Source organism: Dysidea avara, chromosome 3 (assembly GCF_963678975.1).
Source record: "Dysidea avara chromosome 3, odDysAvar1.4, whole genome shotgun sequence".
Classification (NCBI taxonomy): Eukaryota; Metazoa; Porifera; class Demospongiae; order Dictyoceratida; family Dysideidae; genus Dysidea; species Dysidea avara.
This window is the reverse complement of record NC_089274.1, coordinates 41,948,938-41,966,703: the sequence shown is the minus strand read 5'-3', so window position 1 is coordinate 41,966,703 and position 17,766 is coordinate 41,948,938. Positions and strand designations below refer to the sequence as shown.

Genomic DNA, 17,766 nt, shown 5'->3' with positions numbered 1-17,766 from the left:
TTGGATCGCGTGAGAAAGGTAATTGTTCGTTTGACGAAGTGGAAACTTACAAATGCTAGTCACGTAGCTCTTTCGTGAGCCACGCCCACTTATCGCATTACAAACATATGCTCAGTCATGCCCATTTATTAGTAAGTGCAGTCTGTAGTATGAAACTGTGTCCATTGTTGTCTGCAAGCTTACATGGAGCTACGCCCACTAATCGATTATTGTACGAGTTGTATATAGTCTAATCTTGCAGCAGGATAAGTACTTTTGTGAGCCACACCTACTTTAACATATTGGGAAATTGTAATACTAGGTATGTATGAAGCCACACCCAATTGCCGTCTGTAAACTCACAGTAGCTACAGTACGTGGAACCAAACCCAGACTGATTTTAAATTATAAACTTACCGACTTAGTTATCACATAACTACTCGTTTACTCAACATGAATCGAACGCTCAAAACGTAGTCTTGCTCGCTTGAGACTACCCGAAACATAGTTCTCATCGCACGCCTCGGCTTTAATTAATCCGGGTCACATCCGGGTCTGATCCGGATTGCTATCCGGGTCAGTGGGTCATCCGGGTAAGCAGTAGTGACCCAGTTTCAACGCTGGTACAATTATCAACTACTTGTGTTTCTGATCCAGAGGTTGTACTCATATCAGGAAGTTTGGCTCAAAAACGGAAGTTTGAGGCCAGCTGCAAGTGATTAGTCCAATTATAAACAAAGCAATTTAGCAGCTGCAATTATTTTAACTTGTTATATTTCATTGATTAAAGGCTTCACTGTTGCTGTTTTTTCACTTTTGTAGGTTTTGAGACATTTCTGCTTAAAGGAGTCGTCACAGACTGTCTATGCTGTGTATAGCATATTCATTACAGGTGTACTGGAACATTAGAACTTTAGCACGCAAATAGAACTTCTTTAATAAAATCGTTTTAAAGCTCTGTATTAATTCTAAGGAGTGATTTATAGTTAAAGCCTTGCTGTGTGTTACTAGTCAGACCTAGCCAGACGGAGTCCACGCCAAATCAAAGTAATAATCTCACTCAGAATCACGCACATATTTATCGCTTTGACGAGTGATAGTTTACGCTATAAGTGTTCACTATGTCTTGTTGGAATCGCTCAAGAATAGGCTAAAAGAATCTAGCTGCGAATCCGGGATAATCCAAACATGTCACGAGATATAAATGAATCTATTAGAATCATCAAAATGCCCATTGGAAATGTATTGCAGATGATTGTGTTCCTTTATTGTGAAAATGATGAGCGGATTTTTCGTGTACTGAGCTTCATTTGGTACCATCCTGTTCGCCAAGAGTTGCTCTTTCTCATGGTACTCGCGAATCTGAAATTCATCTTTTGAGTGAAAAGTACAAAGTGTCAGTACAATAGAAACTATGCAACTAATAGTGAACAAATCAGTGCAGCTGGGTAAATCTCCGCAAACTTCTTGATATGGCTTTATCACAGGAAATTTTTATGGTAAATGAATACTCTTTGGTCAAATAACATTCCCATCCAATGCAAAACTGATCATAGATTACTAAACATGTCCTCGTCAAAATCAATCCCAACAAATTATAAACCTTTTAATAGCTCCACCAAAATTTCCCCAATTAGCATTAAAATATACCAAAAACTGACTTTGTACATATATTGTACATACATACATACAGACAAGCTGAAACCTTACCTTATCATTTGTCACACTGCTTTCTGTGCTGCTTTTACCATTTCCAGTGCTCGGTGAGTTTTAAGGATAAGACCCTGCACTTTTATCAGGACTAGCATCAGCTGGCGGCCTAGCAGCGTGTTTTCCGCTTGATTCAGGTTGACATTGTGATACTACTACTGAATACGACGCACTTGTAGTAGTAGGACTCCCCTTCGGACTTCTATCTGCAGTGAGAACAATGGTTGTTTCTGTGGTTGCTGCAGACGTCAGAGCAACAGATGAATTTTTGGGCGATATACTCAAGTTTCCTTTTTTATCATCCGTAATCGTATTTCCAACAACTGAGAGAGCAGAGTCATATATTTGCACCGGTATTTTCGATCCGCTATCAGTCGTCTCATTGGAAGTTCCCCGGGCTTGATGGACTGCCCTTGCCTACCACCCCCAGCACATAAATGGCCTGTGCTGGACAAACCGGGACTTTCTTAGTCCACGGCAAACTGAGACTCTGCCCGAATCAGCTCCACAATTGGGGGAGTCTTAACATTGTGACCGATAGATGAGCGGGCTCCGCGGATGCATTGTATGGAGGACCGCAAGAGAGAGAAAGTAGGTTGCTTGACGATGGCCAGTGGTTTTCCGCATTCAAAGCAGAACTTTTTCTTCTGCACACGTTCATTGCATTGCAGGGTGCATTGGGGGCAAACGACCTCATCAATTGTTGCTACTCCAGCTCCAGACATCGTTATTCTCTTGCTACCATCTAATAAACTTCTCCCAAGTATCTGACTCAAAAAACCAAACTGGGGAATTCTGAGGTTTGTATTTCCAAGAAAAGGAATTTAGTAGTATGGTTCACGTGAGATCACGCGGCTACTGATTTCAAGGGGTGGTGACGCCTCAGCCGAGGTCAAGGCTGATATGTCCGAGGATATGTCCCAGGAGATGTCGGTAGTCAGAACTACAATCTGTCCGTGTTGCCAGCAACAAGTTTCATCTAAGTTTTGTGGTGAATGTGGAACTAAACAAACGCAACCTTCTAGCGATAATTACCCTACGCCAAAGCCATCTCAGCCAGTTCAAGTATCTGATTCTTCTACTCCCCCGACTGTTAATGATGAAACTGAGAGGGTCTCACAAGAAAGGAGCACACCCAAGAATTCAACTGTGACTTCATCGTCGCACACACACTCTGGTGATCCGAGTTGTGATCAAACACCCACCAATGATGGAGGACCTTCTACTACTAGACCTACATATTCGACAGTTGTGCAATTGCAACCACAGCCCCAAATTAAAAAGGGAGCAAGTACAGACAAACAGCCCGCTCAACAAATTGTACCATCAACTGATTCACCTACTGTTGGTCCCAATGCAGGTCAAAGTTCTGGCAATGGTCAACCGAGTAGTGCCAAATACACAATTAGCAACAAGGTATACTGTGTTTACGTGTGCCCTATAAGGGTATAGTGTCTAATCACTGTATGTATGTAAACTGGAATATTTGACAAATCTTATTCCAGTAAGCCGATCGAGGCACCTATAGTTATATATACCACTTTAGCATAGGTGTTCAAAGGTGCTGCTCAGGATTAATTACCCAGGCAATATCATGGAAACGCGGTTTGCTCTTGGCTTTGATGCCCAACCAGTTCAAAGATATGAAACACTTTGACTTGTTTTATTGAGCGACATGGAGTGTTTTATTGTGGGTTTTAGTTTTCCCATTAGGCAAGGCTCAGTGTAGTGTTAAGTTTAGATTATTTGACAGTAACTAAAACTATAATATATTCTAAGACTAATGATCTGTAAAGCGATCGCTTGAGCGATGCATATTTCTACCCACTGTACGGGGTGTGTGAGCAGACCACGAAACAAGAATATGACAACTAGGTGAGTAGCTTATAGTCCTAAGTGCTTAATGTATTAACTTACTTACTGCTACTATATAGCTAGTACGTATTAAAAACCATAGATCCTTTATATCCCAAAAACCAATCCCACAATCGAAAGTTACTGGTATGTGTTGAAGTAGGAATAACAGTGTATAAAACAAATGGGGTGAGTGCTCTGTAATTCTTTCACCTATCTTATCAGGTGAGTGTGACCTGAGTGATATATATCACTTATACCATGACTGCGTCAGGTTTTTGCTGATGTACTGTATACATCCTTATCCTTTTGGCCTGTGGCCCTTGGGGTTTGGGTGTATATATCAGCAAAATTCCTCGCAGCTATGGTTAACTGTTACATATTACATGTGGGATAAAAACCAAAATGACACAAAAAAAAAATCACATTTTCTTTCTATCCACCAGACCTGGTACAGGAACAGCCGATTGATGACTATAGGCAATTATGAATTGTTTATAATTACCAGAAGCATGACCTCATAATTTCTAATATCATAACAGTATGTATGGCCCATCTGTTTGTCCCTGCATGGTGGTTCCATAGTGATTAACACCGATCATTTCAGAAAGTAGATTTACTATATCCTTGTGTTTCTAGTACCTCATTGTCCATTAGTAGGCATTTACTGTGCATGCACATGGTGTAACTAGCTTTCAGGATTGTCTGGGCACAGGGTCTGACTGCAAGCAAGAAATGGGAGCCCATCTCTGTGGACTTGAAAAACAGTACATGCATGTACTTAGCTAGCTACCACACTGCTGTTTGTACAGCTTACTAGACTAAGCTGCTGTTGCCAGCGTGTATAATACAGAAAAAAAAAAGGCAGACTGACTTGGCTATCACAGCTCCAGTTGCAGTATTGACTCCTTTTCACCCTTCTGTCTTTGCTACTTGCATATAGTACTTTAGATGTACTTTATAACCAACATTGAGAGAAACAATGATCCTCCTTAGCCTCGTCTCCAGTAAGATGGGCACCATACTAGCTCTTCTACTCCTCATCCATAACTGGCAGTAACGGTTAGTATTGACTTCAGGGGTGTAGCCAAACATTATTTGATGGTTGGGCAACACATTAACTTGACTACAAACAAGAAACACGCTCACTTTCATGTGAGACATTATCAAAGACAACTATGAAAAGTGTATGCACACACACAAGGCCTGTGCTATAGTGTAAACAAATGCTGCTTGCATGCATGCAAACATTTACTAGGTATATGCTATTTGTAGGGCAGGCATCCACCGATGATCGTCGTAGCTGAGCATCATGTGACATCAAACTGCTGAACCTACAAGAACAATGTAAACAGTTAATCACATATTTACTACAATCAACTGGCAGTATAGCTTACAGACCAACCACCACAGCGATATGTAATGCTTTTTCAAGTAAACGCTGTATGGCCCCAAATGAAGGCTGGGGGAGCTAATTTATGAACTATAATGAGTCTTAATTATCACAAATATCAGCATGCCAGAAAGCTTCGTCCCAGACTTATAGCAGCCAATGTACATTTTGCATGAATCTGGTGTAAACCACAACTCGGTTAATCAGTACAAATTGTACACGTGACACTTTATGACCTTTTCTCCATTTCCAGTTCCATTTGCATATGCCATTATTGTTATCTAGAAGACTACGTTTTCCCGTTTTCTTTCATCAGCAGTAAGTTAGGCTATACGGTACTTTCCTTATCAAAAAATATGCTTGACAAGTCCACTGAAACGAAATCTTTTGATCCTGATCTTTTGCTGCCAGCACCATCCACACTGAATCCTACTGACGATTATCACTCACTGTGACTTAGAGATACAGAACCATGACTATAGTGTACCACGCTTCGACTCCATTTTCAATTTCGAATTTAAACTGTGCCAAGGAGCATGGCACATACGTGTACATGAAGTGTAATTATAGGAACTTCCAAAGGGATTTTCCGTGTAATGGGTCACATGATACTCTATCTATCTTGATTCCTTCTTCGAAGTCATGGTTCAACAAATGAGGTACATGTTTATGCTTTACAGTATTAAAGTAGGGTGGTTTTGTGTGCTGCTGTGAATCCTCGCGTGAATCTTAAGCTACTTGTGATGGTTGGGAAAAAGTTTGTGATGGTTGGGCAAATGCCCGCCCATGCCCACATGCCCGCCCATGCCCACCCTTGGCTACACCCCTGATTGGCTTTTGCCCATTTTTCATCAGTATACCATTTAATAAAACAATTACTCCAGTACTGTTGTACACTCAGCAGTTGTACCAAATTGCAGCACACATTTGACTCTTGACCACTTAAATCTTAAACTGTTATCCCGTGATGCTGGACATTATATAGAAGTTTACTAAATTGACAGAGAAGTCTTGGTAAACTTGAGTATATAGGTGATCTTTGATAATGATATTATAGCAACTGTTTGAAAGTATCACAAGATGCTCCAAAAGAAAGAAAGTAGTCTATATCAGTAGTGGATATGCCTTGGTGGTGCATAGACGCTAGCAAATAATTGGCCATGGTGTATGTGCTTTGTTTTTCTCTTTGCTTGTGTTAGCAAACCATAGGCCAAAATGAAACAAATTTTACCATGCGTGTTTCTGCCCACTATGGATACACTGAACAACCACTTCATGGTTATATGGTAACTGCCTGTCAATGGAGAATGAGGTAGTGTGCCATACCCCTAAATCAGACGAACCATTTCAAATAATAGCACCTTTTTGAATCTCACATGAGTACACTCTATGAAATATTTGATTAATAATAACTATATGAGCCAATTGTTATACTCTAGCTTAATGTGGCGTATTTCACTGCCATCTCCTGTATTAGTGGATGACGCCACGAGCTAATTGTTAGGGCTCTATGAAGCAGCATTCATACACACATACAATAAAACAAATACTCATGCTGGCACATGCACACATGCAACTTCTTATTCAGGAAGCACATGGTGGAACCTCTCTTAAACGGACCCTCCCTAAAGGACACTGTAGATTTAACCTCCTTATAAAGGACAGTTTCTGAGATCCCTATATGTAGACCACTAGCAATATAGTTTTACCTCTGAAAAGGGACAACCTCCTTATGACAGTATAATTTCATCAAAATCAGCTGGTCCCAAGTGTTTGTTGTATAGAGATTCCACTGTACATGTTTATAATTTACAGCTGAGTGATGTCCTGATAAGTGTTGGCTTCAGGGATTAATTTGTCTACACCCAGATTGTCTTTAGGTCTCTAAACTGTGCAGAAACCTTGTTTCATATTCTAAGTGTGTTAGAATATTTGCTGGAGGGAGAGAAAGAATTAGATTTCCCCTCAGATATTATCAAGGGTTAATTTGGTACAATATTAGTGTTCCAATACCAATGATTCTCCCAGTATCAGAAAGTAAGCTAGCAGTAATTAAGACTAAGTTGGTCAATTTTTGTTTGATCAATTATTATAGTAAGCAATCACAGGAAAGACCACAGGTTACTAACTATTTAACCGAACCTCAGGTTTTTGTAATAGTATAAAAGCTTCCAAACATCTAAGTGTAATTTTTCACATGCTCCTTTTAATTTGTTACTGCGTAAGGTCAGATAGTCATGTAGATACACATTTCATACTGTATTTTTGTACATAGCATATTTTGTGATGCACATATATCATTGCTTTTTTGGTAAAAGGTATATCATGTATGTTTAAAAAAGTACAAGTTTCCATACTACTTAAAAGACTCAAGGATACTTCTCTGTTAATCCATAGGATATGTCATGCTTTAAATTATACTGTAGTCGGGTTGTTAAGCGCATACATCTGTTAAGGTTACGGTATAGTCACGGGCAATCATTCAAAATTTTGAATGCCTATCGATTCTTTTTGAGAAGCCCACAAAACTAGTCTAGCAGCGTGAAAAGTTTTAAATGAAGGTGAAGCCTTTCATATTTAATGTTTTTTATGTAGCTACAGTGTAGTTTGAGGCAGGTGGAACACTACAATTTGTTGTAGTAACACAGGTACTACAATAGACTCTTTCCAAAACCACGCCCACTTTCCGGCCGCCATTTTGAATGGGGCTACTATGCCATGCGCATGGCGTATTCTCCGGTGTATTCAGTCTTTGCAGTGAAGTTGTTTCGTGTATTTTAAAGAAAAGAAGTAGGAAAAGGGAACCACGGATGCTTCTGACGAAATTTAAGACGATGGCCATGATTCTTGGATTCTAGCAAGTATAATTTCAGTCAAATTTTCAGTCAAATTTCCACTCCCCATGGCTTTGTTATGAGCATAAATTGTTACTCGTGACAATCATTGTGAGTAAGGACAAGGAGTGGAATGTACAGACCGTAGATACTACTTTTTGTGAAGTTTCAATCTGGCAGATCAATTCAGTGCAACCCATCTGATCTTACTATTAAAGGATAGGGATGGAGACCGGGAGCTCCTGATAAGACAGATGCTGAGTTGTGCTGTAAACTGAATTTCTGAGACAAAGACAACATCATTTGAGGTGAAACTGCTGCCTCAGCAAACAGTATCGTGGGTACATCATTTCAGATAATATGGCTTGTTAAGTAACTAAGGCATTGTAACTAGTGTGCAGTGGTTAACTGTGCATTTGTAAACACATACAGAACTGGTAAATCACAATTCCATGTACGTAGCTTATATAATGTGGCATGATCACCTTATGTGACATCGTTATACATACAATAATGTATGTTTGTGAAAGTTTCATACGTTAGTATGTATCTTCCAGCACAGTGGTGGCTGACTAACTAGACTCAGTTACTAGTGGCTGTGCTACAGACATAAAGTCCAATTAGACTGATTAGTTTAGATATCTTTTCTCTCTCAGAATGGATACCCTCATTGCACAAATTCTAACCATATTATTATGTTACTCAGTGTTAAGTTTAATCCAAAGAGATATCCAGTGATGTCATCCTTGATACAGTACCATATAGACCTTAAAAACATTTTGATGAGAAAACACTCCACTGGTATTATATTCTTTGATAATATGACTTACTGTTGATAATCAGGGACCTTGCATGAATCAGTATGGCCAACATTATATACTTGTAGCAGATTTGTAAAGTGTAGTATTTGATAGTTGTATAGCACACATTTTAATCTGACATGTATCTAGCAGTCACATGTGAATGTTGTACTATACAGTGAAAATACTTGGATCTCATTGGCCGCAATTCTTTTCATATGAAGTACTAGGTGTGATCGCATGAACACCTTGGGATGAACTGAATAGAATACAAATGGGACCATGGAAAGGTATCCTTAGTAGAGGGGTATCCTAATTTGTTGAGAGTTTAAATGTGTGTATATACAAATGGGAGTACTGGCAAACATTTTTTAGGTGATTGGTACCATTGTAATAGGTTAATTGTACTTCCGCTTCAACAATTGTCCAGTGGAGTGTGGCACTTGGCCAGTATCCGAGTGGCCTGCAGATCAAAGTCAGGCTATAGGGATAGATTTTTTAAAACCTCTTCTATGTATTTGTCCTGTTTCACATTAGTCAACAATTTTCGTCTAAGTTCCCTGTCTCATGGTAAACACCTCGTACAGGCTTTGCCTCCAGTGCCTAACTGGTAAAGCAGATAAAAACAAACAATTGTTAAAAGTACAAAGTTTGTTGATTCTGAAACTGTTGTTGCACACCCCTTATAATACTTCTGAAATGAGTATATACATGTGAATTAAAATTTTGCATTTTGACTATATTCAATAACCACATCACTATGGTAGCTACTTGTATATCAGTAACTAGCTGAAACAGTATAAGCTGAAGACCCAAGTGAATTATATTAACCATTTATACTCCTCACTGACTCTTGTACTGATAATAGTGACTGTAGCGGCAGCTGATCATGCAAACTTGATTGTATGGGCTGACAAAACCTCTGACAAAGCAATTACTGTTGTTGACTGCTGTCGATGTCTCATGCCTTGTTCAGCCATGATAACCAGCTGCCTTTAACCAGAAACACTGATTCTGCCACCCCAAAGGTATTGATGGGTTGTCCCTCAACAATACGGCTCTGTTCAAGCTGCTGCTAACACCAGATTTCAATGGAGCGCAATCGAGATTATTTACCGTGGCCCCATTCAAAATGGCGGAAAGGTGTTGCCATAGCAATGACGTACTTTTGGAAAGAGTCTATTTGTTGTAGTACATCGCTCAGCTCCAGCTGTCACTACCATGTTTTTCCGCCGCCAAATACAGCAAAAGCTGTTGGCTCTATAGACACAATCCAAAACTACATAATTGTCATAGCAACAGCTTTCCGCCATTTTGAATGGGGCCAGTATCAATTATTACGATTGCGCTACATTGAAATCCGATGATGAATAAAGCTAACTGGGGGGTATTGTCGAACAATTGGCCGTGGAAGTCTTCGAGGTTGTAAATTGGTTAGGGGCAGGTGGTTATCAGGGTTGAACAAGGCGCGAAGCATCGACAGCCCAAATTGCCTTGTTGGCCCACACAGGAAGCACTGCGAAGCAAATAGATAGTATTTTAGTATCCATTACTGCGGTAAATTATTTGTGATAGTAAATTATTTGTGATAGTAACCATAGTAGCGGCTGACCATCCAGGCGCTCCTTGTACAGGTAAACAAGGGAATTAGTGTTGTCAGTGCTTCGCACCTTGTTCATCACCTGATAATCACCTGCCTTTAGCCAGAACAAAGAATTTGCAGCATTAAAAGCTTTCATGGACTATTGTTTGACAATACCACTTAGTTCGAGCTTTCTTCATCGCTGAATTTTATGCAGTGCAGTTAGTGATTATTGAAATTGGCCCCATTCAAAATGGCGTCCGAAAAGTGGGCGTGGTTTTGGATAGTGTCTATTGGCATTTCTGGGGCATAGTGATACTGTATATTAAATTTATTAGGTCCTGTGGAAGCGTTTTTGGTGTGTTTCTTCCCAGCGACTCAGATACAAGCCTTCAAAGAGCTTGTTTCACTCGAAAAACTACTAAAAGTCCAATAAAACGTCTATACTACTAGTAACTTAAAAAATCGCTTCCACAGGACCTAGATATTTTAGTTGTTTAGTCACTTGTGTTGAAATTATAAGGATTCAGTAATCTGTTAGTCTGGTTTTTGGCAGACCGTATAAAACATCTAAAACATCGCTCTACTGTGGACCACACACCCAAGAACAGTCGTTGTTCTGTAGTAAAAACAAACAAGCACAATTAGTTGTATTGCTAACACAACACAGTTGTTGAAATTATTTATCCCTGTGTGGTTTAAAGCAGGTTTTGTAATTTGTTCCGCCCACGCATTTAAACTATTCCGTAACCTTAAGTGCATATTATTTGTTAGGCGCATACACATTTCTTGTAATTAACCATGGATGATAAGCGCACATAGGCAAATGCGACGATAAAGCTACGCACAGCAAGAAACGTCAAGAAAAGCTGAGAGTACTGAAAAATTAATGTATCCTCAAGCGCTTACGTCTCCCTTGAGGTCTCTCTTCGCTATGTATACAGCAAATCAGCCATCTGGTTAGTGATAATCTTGTTTATCACAAAGGATTTCACCCAGAAATGGAGTCAAATATTCTTACACACTGGCGTAGCGACTACTGACTACTCTCACAACGCGGTGATTCCATGTTACACTCATCACAATTATTTATTAGGCGTATGTGCCTAACAGATAGTATGATTTTTACTAAAAGTTTTCTCCAAACAACCCGACTTTACGGTATTTGTACCTTTGTACTACAGATTTCTTGTAAGCCAAATGCATACAAAAGTGATGGGCTTTATAGGTGAAAAGTGCATGGTAATATAATCAAATATACACTTGCAGGCCATATACATGTACATGCAAAGCCCTTTTTAATTTGGTTATACCTAAAAAATTGTATACAATTTCATTGCAACACGTTGTACATATATAAAGTCTATGTAAGCAATTACATATGTATGTAGTTATATAAAAAGGAACATTTCTAAGTTGGTAGTGCATACGTACCGTTGAAGTAGGTATCCTGGTGAAAATTTCACGCACCACCCAAAATTCCACCTTTAAAAATCATCCTAGAGACATTTTACGCAACGAAAATCACCTTTATGGAATAGTACTAGTCCGCATAGTATATAAAACAGCACTAAATATAACAAAACACTTACAGGTGGCCGGATATAGAATTTTTAAAAATCACCAAAACTCGAATTTTAGACTCACTGCCTCACTCACTGCCTGCCTCACTCACTGCCTGCCTCACTGACCACAGTCGCAGGGCTAGAGGCTAAATGAAGTAGTGCACGGCAACCATTTTTCACCACAATAACAAACTCACCAGTGGGATGTGCCTTTTGGGGTTCTGACAAGTGTAGGCCCTCTGCGCCTTGTTTTCTTTTTTATCTTCAGTCAAGCTGCTTGTCTTCTTCATCCAATGAAACCATATGGAGGCATTGATTTTCTGTATCAACACTTTCTTTCAGCAACATATTTAGACACCACAGAATTATTTCAAAGCTGGATTTCACAAGCGCTTCAGTCCTGGCGCTACCATAAGAGATATACTAGCTAGATATTTGCAAGTTTGTGATTGGGATCCCGTTCGTGATAGGTTCGCAACCACGCCCATCAAATCTAGGTGGACTAAAGCAAAAGAGTATGGAGATCGCGCCTCTTAGCAATCTAGCTATTTCCCCCTAATACAACAGTCATGTATGATAAAACAGTTACAAGTTACATTGTTCTGATAGACATATATATTTGTATAAGAAAAAGAAGCAATCACAATACAAAAACATTATTGCTCTAGACTAAAGGAGACAGATGCCCCTCAGCAGCAGCTAGGTCGACAGCTGGAGGCACACAGGGATGCTTGGATCTAGAATGCAATCTCCTGATACACATTATTGAAGAGCGCAGCAAGGAGAACCCCAAACTACAGCGAAGCCTGCCCATAACCACAGAATATGGGAACTCCACTTCTCACTGAGCAAATGAGCAAGATGTTTATAAGCGATGGTATCTGCCTTTTCCATACCTACAGATATGAAAAATACAAGTGGACTAATACAAGTTACATTGTAACTAGCTGTGCCACAACAAAAAACTAAACAAACTAGTATTTTTAAAAATTGTTAATTTAAAAATGAAGTAGGGATCTATGCAGCAAAAAGTAGTAAAACAAGAGATGAATGATGGTATTACAGCATAGCTCAACAGGAAGTCCCTACTTTGGCATATTAGCTTTGTTCAATGCCAAAGTAGGGACTTCCCACTGAGCTATGCTGTAACACCATCATTTATCTCTTGTTTCACAACTTTTTATTGCATAGATCCCTACTTCACTTTTTAAATTAACATTTTTAAAAAAAAACTAGTGTATAAAGGTTCAAGTATCAATAATTAATGTAACTAGTGTGAGAGAATGAAGGCTGCATAAACACTGTTACAGACAGGTAAATATTACTCTGAAGCAGTTACTTTGTGCCAGTTCAAAATATAGGTATAAGTTGTCTGGAGAAGTTTTGCATAGTAAACAAACTGTAAAGCAGGCAAGTACATAGATACATCTCTGCGTTTAGTTGCAGTGAAAATGCTTTTCTCAAGTTATGGCTGATCTAACGTGCATACTTTCTAAACAAGGATAGTGTTACTGACCTAGCATAGCATCAACTTACATATTATCAACAACCAACATGCATGATTAAAATTGACTATCTCCATTTTGACTGCATGGAAGTGACCACTGATAACTGTACTTATGAAGAAGGCAACAATGTGACAGTTAGGACAATGGACAATGCTTATTTACCACTGTTTCCTGGAGTAGTTTCAAACTGATATGTAGTTAAATGACATTAGACATTACACTGTATAATTGATCAAACTTCGGAGAATTGGATTATCAGTATTGGCAGAGGTGTAACAATTGTTTTATAGGAGCAGTTGCTTGAGTATACTTTATTACAGTTTGCCCAATGATGCTAAACTGCATAGTTATGAAACAGTGATTGCTGTTATTGCGTGTCATAATATAATTACTTACATATATAATTATGACATTTATGTGTATGTTCATGAATGACGGGGACCATAAGGCACATGTAAGTATGCGTACGTGTGTATCTGTAATAGTTATACCATGGCTGCGAGGGATATATATACTCAAAAGCATGTATATATCAGTAAAACCCTGACGCAGTTGTGGTATATATTACTCTAGGCACACTCACCTGATAGGTGAAAGAACTAATGAGCACTCACCCCGTTTGTTTTATACATTAGTATCTAATGATCAATAGCGGCATGGGCTAATAGCCCGCAGAACATTATTCATATGTCATTATGCTTCTATACACAATGCCAGAAAAGTTGTGATGCAGGATCTAGTTTTATTTTGTATTACTTTAAGCATACTAACTTTGCTATTGGGACAGTAAGTTAATACATTAAGTTAAGTATGTAGGACTTTGTGTTGTTCCATGGTTTGTTCAATGGCTGACATTTGCAAGGTGGAAATACCGTATTTCTATAAATATAAGCTGCGAGAATTTTTCACGAGTTAAATTTTCGTGTTAAAAAATTTTCACCTGTGTCCTCAAGCGACGAAAATTTTTTAACAGTGAATTACGTAACTTAATGATTCTATACGGCCTTTTTCGAGGCCTTTTTGTATACAGGAGAAGCAGAATGACAAGCAGCAAAACTGAATTGTGGCGTCTCCGTTCCGCCCATGGAGGCTGCACCCCAGATTCAGAAGTTGTCTGTCACAAGTCAAGCAATGGACTGGAGTGAAATGGCTGTAGCTATAAGCTCATTTCATCAACTTGCATATTTGTGAATATATACTCCATTTAATGTGTCCTGTAGTAGCTAGTTGTCTATCACAGAATCAGATGGCATCATTACCAATGTGCGGCAAAATAGATCAGCAGCTCCCTTCTCAGTCTCCTAGGATGAGGGAGGCCTTTGTTTTTAAAAGACCGCAGCAACCTCGATCCAGGTGGCCAGAAAGCAGTTAACCGAATTCATTTAGACATTCAACTTCTCGAATATTACGTTGGTAAAAAAATTTCGTGTAATAAATTTTCGTCGGATGCTAGCTTCAACGAAATATTTTTAACGGTTTATAAATATAGAAATACGGTATATGCATCTATGTATTGCCCAAACAATTATTTTTCCTGATCTAGTAACTATCAACTAGACGAAACTATATTTAACCCGCAATTTAATGTTCCATGTTGCTTAATATAGCGAGTCAAAGTGTATCATATCTTTGAACTGGTTGGGCATCAAATTCATGAGCAAACCACATTCCCATGATATTGCCATGGAGTTAAACCTCTAGCAGCGCCTTTGAACATTCCACACAATTCTCCCAAAATAATTTTCTAAACTTATGATAGAGCATGCATTGTAGTAGTAATAATTATTATCAAATTCATACCACTGTACACACACAATGTGATGTATATACGTATATATTTGCATTACAGGCTCATGAGCCGTCTGTTCAGCGTCAAAACAGTACAGAAAATTCGTAAGTTAACTGTTTATAGTTCCATGTTCAACCTGATTTATGCATGTGCTTTTAAAACTTCCATGTATGTGATACCATAAGTCAATAGTATGGGAAGAGGATCAAGATGCATGATAATGTGTTGTGCGACAAAGTACAACTGGTGTGGATGCACAACAGGCAACTGTGTACATATTTATAGAAACCAAGAACATGCAGCTTTCACACTTCCGTAGCTCTATAGTTCTCCTAGACAGAAATTATCCAATTTTGTTGTGGAAACTCCCTTGTGGTGGAACTCCAAATTTGAGCTGAATCCACCTTGCCATCACTGAGATATATGCCTTTGAAGTTTGTCTTATTTTCTTTGTACTTTTCTTCTTCATATTCTTATTTTTCTTCTTTTAGAAAATCGCTACGACTTGTGCATGCTCACAGTAGAATTGTTATACAGCACATTTACAGTTCAATTTTTATATAGATTAGATAAAAGAGTTATGCACAATTTCAAAAAATGCAAAAGTGATATTTTTGTCATAGCTGCAGGGTAAAAAACCACCACAGTGAACAGATTGAAAGTTGGTTTGTAGATAAATTAAGCATCATGGGATACTTTTTAGTGGCTTGAAAATAATCGAGATAAAGACCACATTGAGTTATAACAAAACGGCAACCATGTGTATCAGGCAAGCAATCTAGTTTTGTGAGGCTTCAACAGCGTTATGCAAGCAATCACATTAACTGTGAGTAATCATTACTGTGGTTGACCACCAGCGCCTGTCATTTGCAAATGAATATAATTATGTTGAGCAAGCACAGATCATCACAGTATTTAACGGGGATAAAATTGAATGAGTACTCATAATGAACTAGTCGCTGGTTTTTCAAAATGTGGGAATGATTTGCATTCGCGAAGTACCCTTGTTTTATTATTCGTGGGAAAACATTTTGCAATTTATGTTATAAAGTAATTTAGCTGATCAGGTGCTGGAAGCTAGTGTAACTAGTTGTGGTATCACATATAGCAACACTTCTGGATACCATTTATGGACGAAGCTCTGATGTGTGGAAGACAACAGTCACGATAGATACATTTGAGTAAGCAACGCCATTGTCTTGTCACACTCTCTACAGCATGTTGCGTCATGTTAACGTTTTAGCACCAATAATCTTATGTCCAAAATACTTTTATGCCATTGACATAATGATCAGAAAATATGCAAGAAAACTTCTGTGAATGCATCAAAAATCACAAAATTCGCGAATGTTTGCTTCCACAAATCATTCCTGTTATATGGTATGACTGTCAAATTTTGGATGGGCAAGCAGTAGTAAATAAGCTGCAATTGTGTAGAAGCCACTTTTTAATACTCACCTCTGCCCAGTAGTGGCAAATTTAAAAAAAGAAGCCATTTCAAATCTTTGTGTGATATGGGTAAAATTAACACGTCAACTAAAGACCTGATAAGAAAAGTAGCTCCGCACAATGTTAGATTATCAGGTAAATAGTGTCTAACAGCAAATCCAGTGCCATTGTGGCAAGCGTAGAGGAAGTATTTGTTCTGAAACGCTAAACTTGGAAATCGCACTACATGCATCCCAGAGAGTTCCTGTTTGGTGTAAGAGAATGAAATGCTTCATTGATTTCTGTTAGTACAAAGTGTTCTATGGTGATAGCTTGCTTGTTTCAGGCTCTGCAAATTTCATGGTGAAGCCATATGAAAACTTAACTGAGCTACCTTAATCATCTTAAGAAGGCCTTTTAGTGGAATAGAATGATACCTGTGAGTTAAAATGCTACCTGTAGCAAGTGCACATTAAAAATACATTAATAGTGCAATCTCACCCTATTAGAGCATTCAGCTGCATATTCTATTAGAGCACTTAGTTACATTTTACAATTCACCCTATAGAGGGTTCAGCTACCAGCAAGTCACCCCTGTAGAGAGTTCAGGTACAAACAACTTACCCTTTAAAAAGTTCAAGTCACCCTTCAGAGAGTAGAGAGTTCAGCTACACCCAGTGTAGAGAGTTTAGCTGTGTGACAAGTACCCCTGTTGTGAGTTCATCTGTATCCCTGTAGTGAGTTCAGCTATATTACAAGAGATTTCAGCTACGTATATTAAAATTTACCCAGTGGAGAGTTTAGCTGCATTACAAGTCATCCAGTAGAGACTGCAGATACATTAAAAGTCTCCCTGTGGAGAGTTCAGCTACATTACAAGTGTCGTTGTACAAGTCACCCTGTAGAGAGTTCAGCTGCATGAAAAGTAACCCAGTAGAATGTTCAGCAACCATACAAGTCACCCTGTGGTAAGTTCAGCTACATAACAAGTTCTTTGATACAAAAAGAACTTTAGTCAGCACTTCTTTTGCCACCAGGGTACAGTGTGGTGGAATTTATTGCCATTGCCAAAAAAGTAAAGAAACAAGAGTTAAACAAGCCAGCATGTTAAACACATAGAGACCTCTATTTGGACTCAATGGATATGTTAGAGACTAAGGAAACAGTGGATGGGGACCAAGGACCTTGGACCCACCGGGACCCAACTCTACTTGGTATTTTATTCATTTCACAACATTTGGTTATGACAAACACTCAGGCTACTTGGTAGCACAACAGGCAAAGTGCAGTGCATTTGTGTCCATACAGTGTATTTGTCCAGCTA

At 38.7% G+C, this 17,766-nt stretch overlaps 1 protein-coding gene across 1 annotated transcript in view; it reads left to right on the top strand.

Moving 5' to 3' along the window:
• Nucleotides 1-2,535: 2,535 nt before the first annotated feature.
• Nucleotides 2,536-17,766, top strand: part of LOC136251031 (uncharacterized) — an 84,240-nt gene continuing 69,009 nt past the window's right edge. Inside the window, exons 1-2 of the mRNA XM_066043412.1 lie at nucleotides 2,536-3,105; nucleotides 15,075-15,118. Coding sequence (XP_065899484.1) covers nucleotides 2,593-3,105; nucleotides 15,075-15,118 — 557 coding nt within the window. The 5' untranslated portion in view covers nucleotides 2,536-2,592. The remainder of the gene's footprint in view (nucleotides 3,106-15,074; nucleotides 15,119-17,766) is intronic.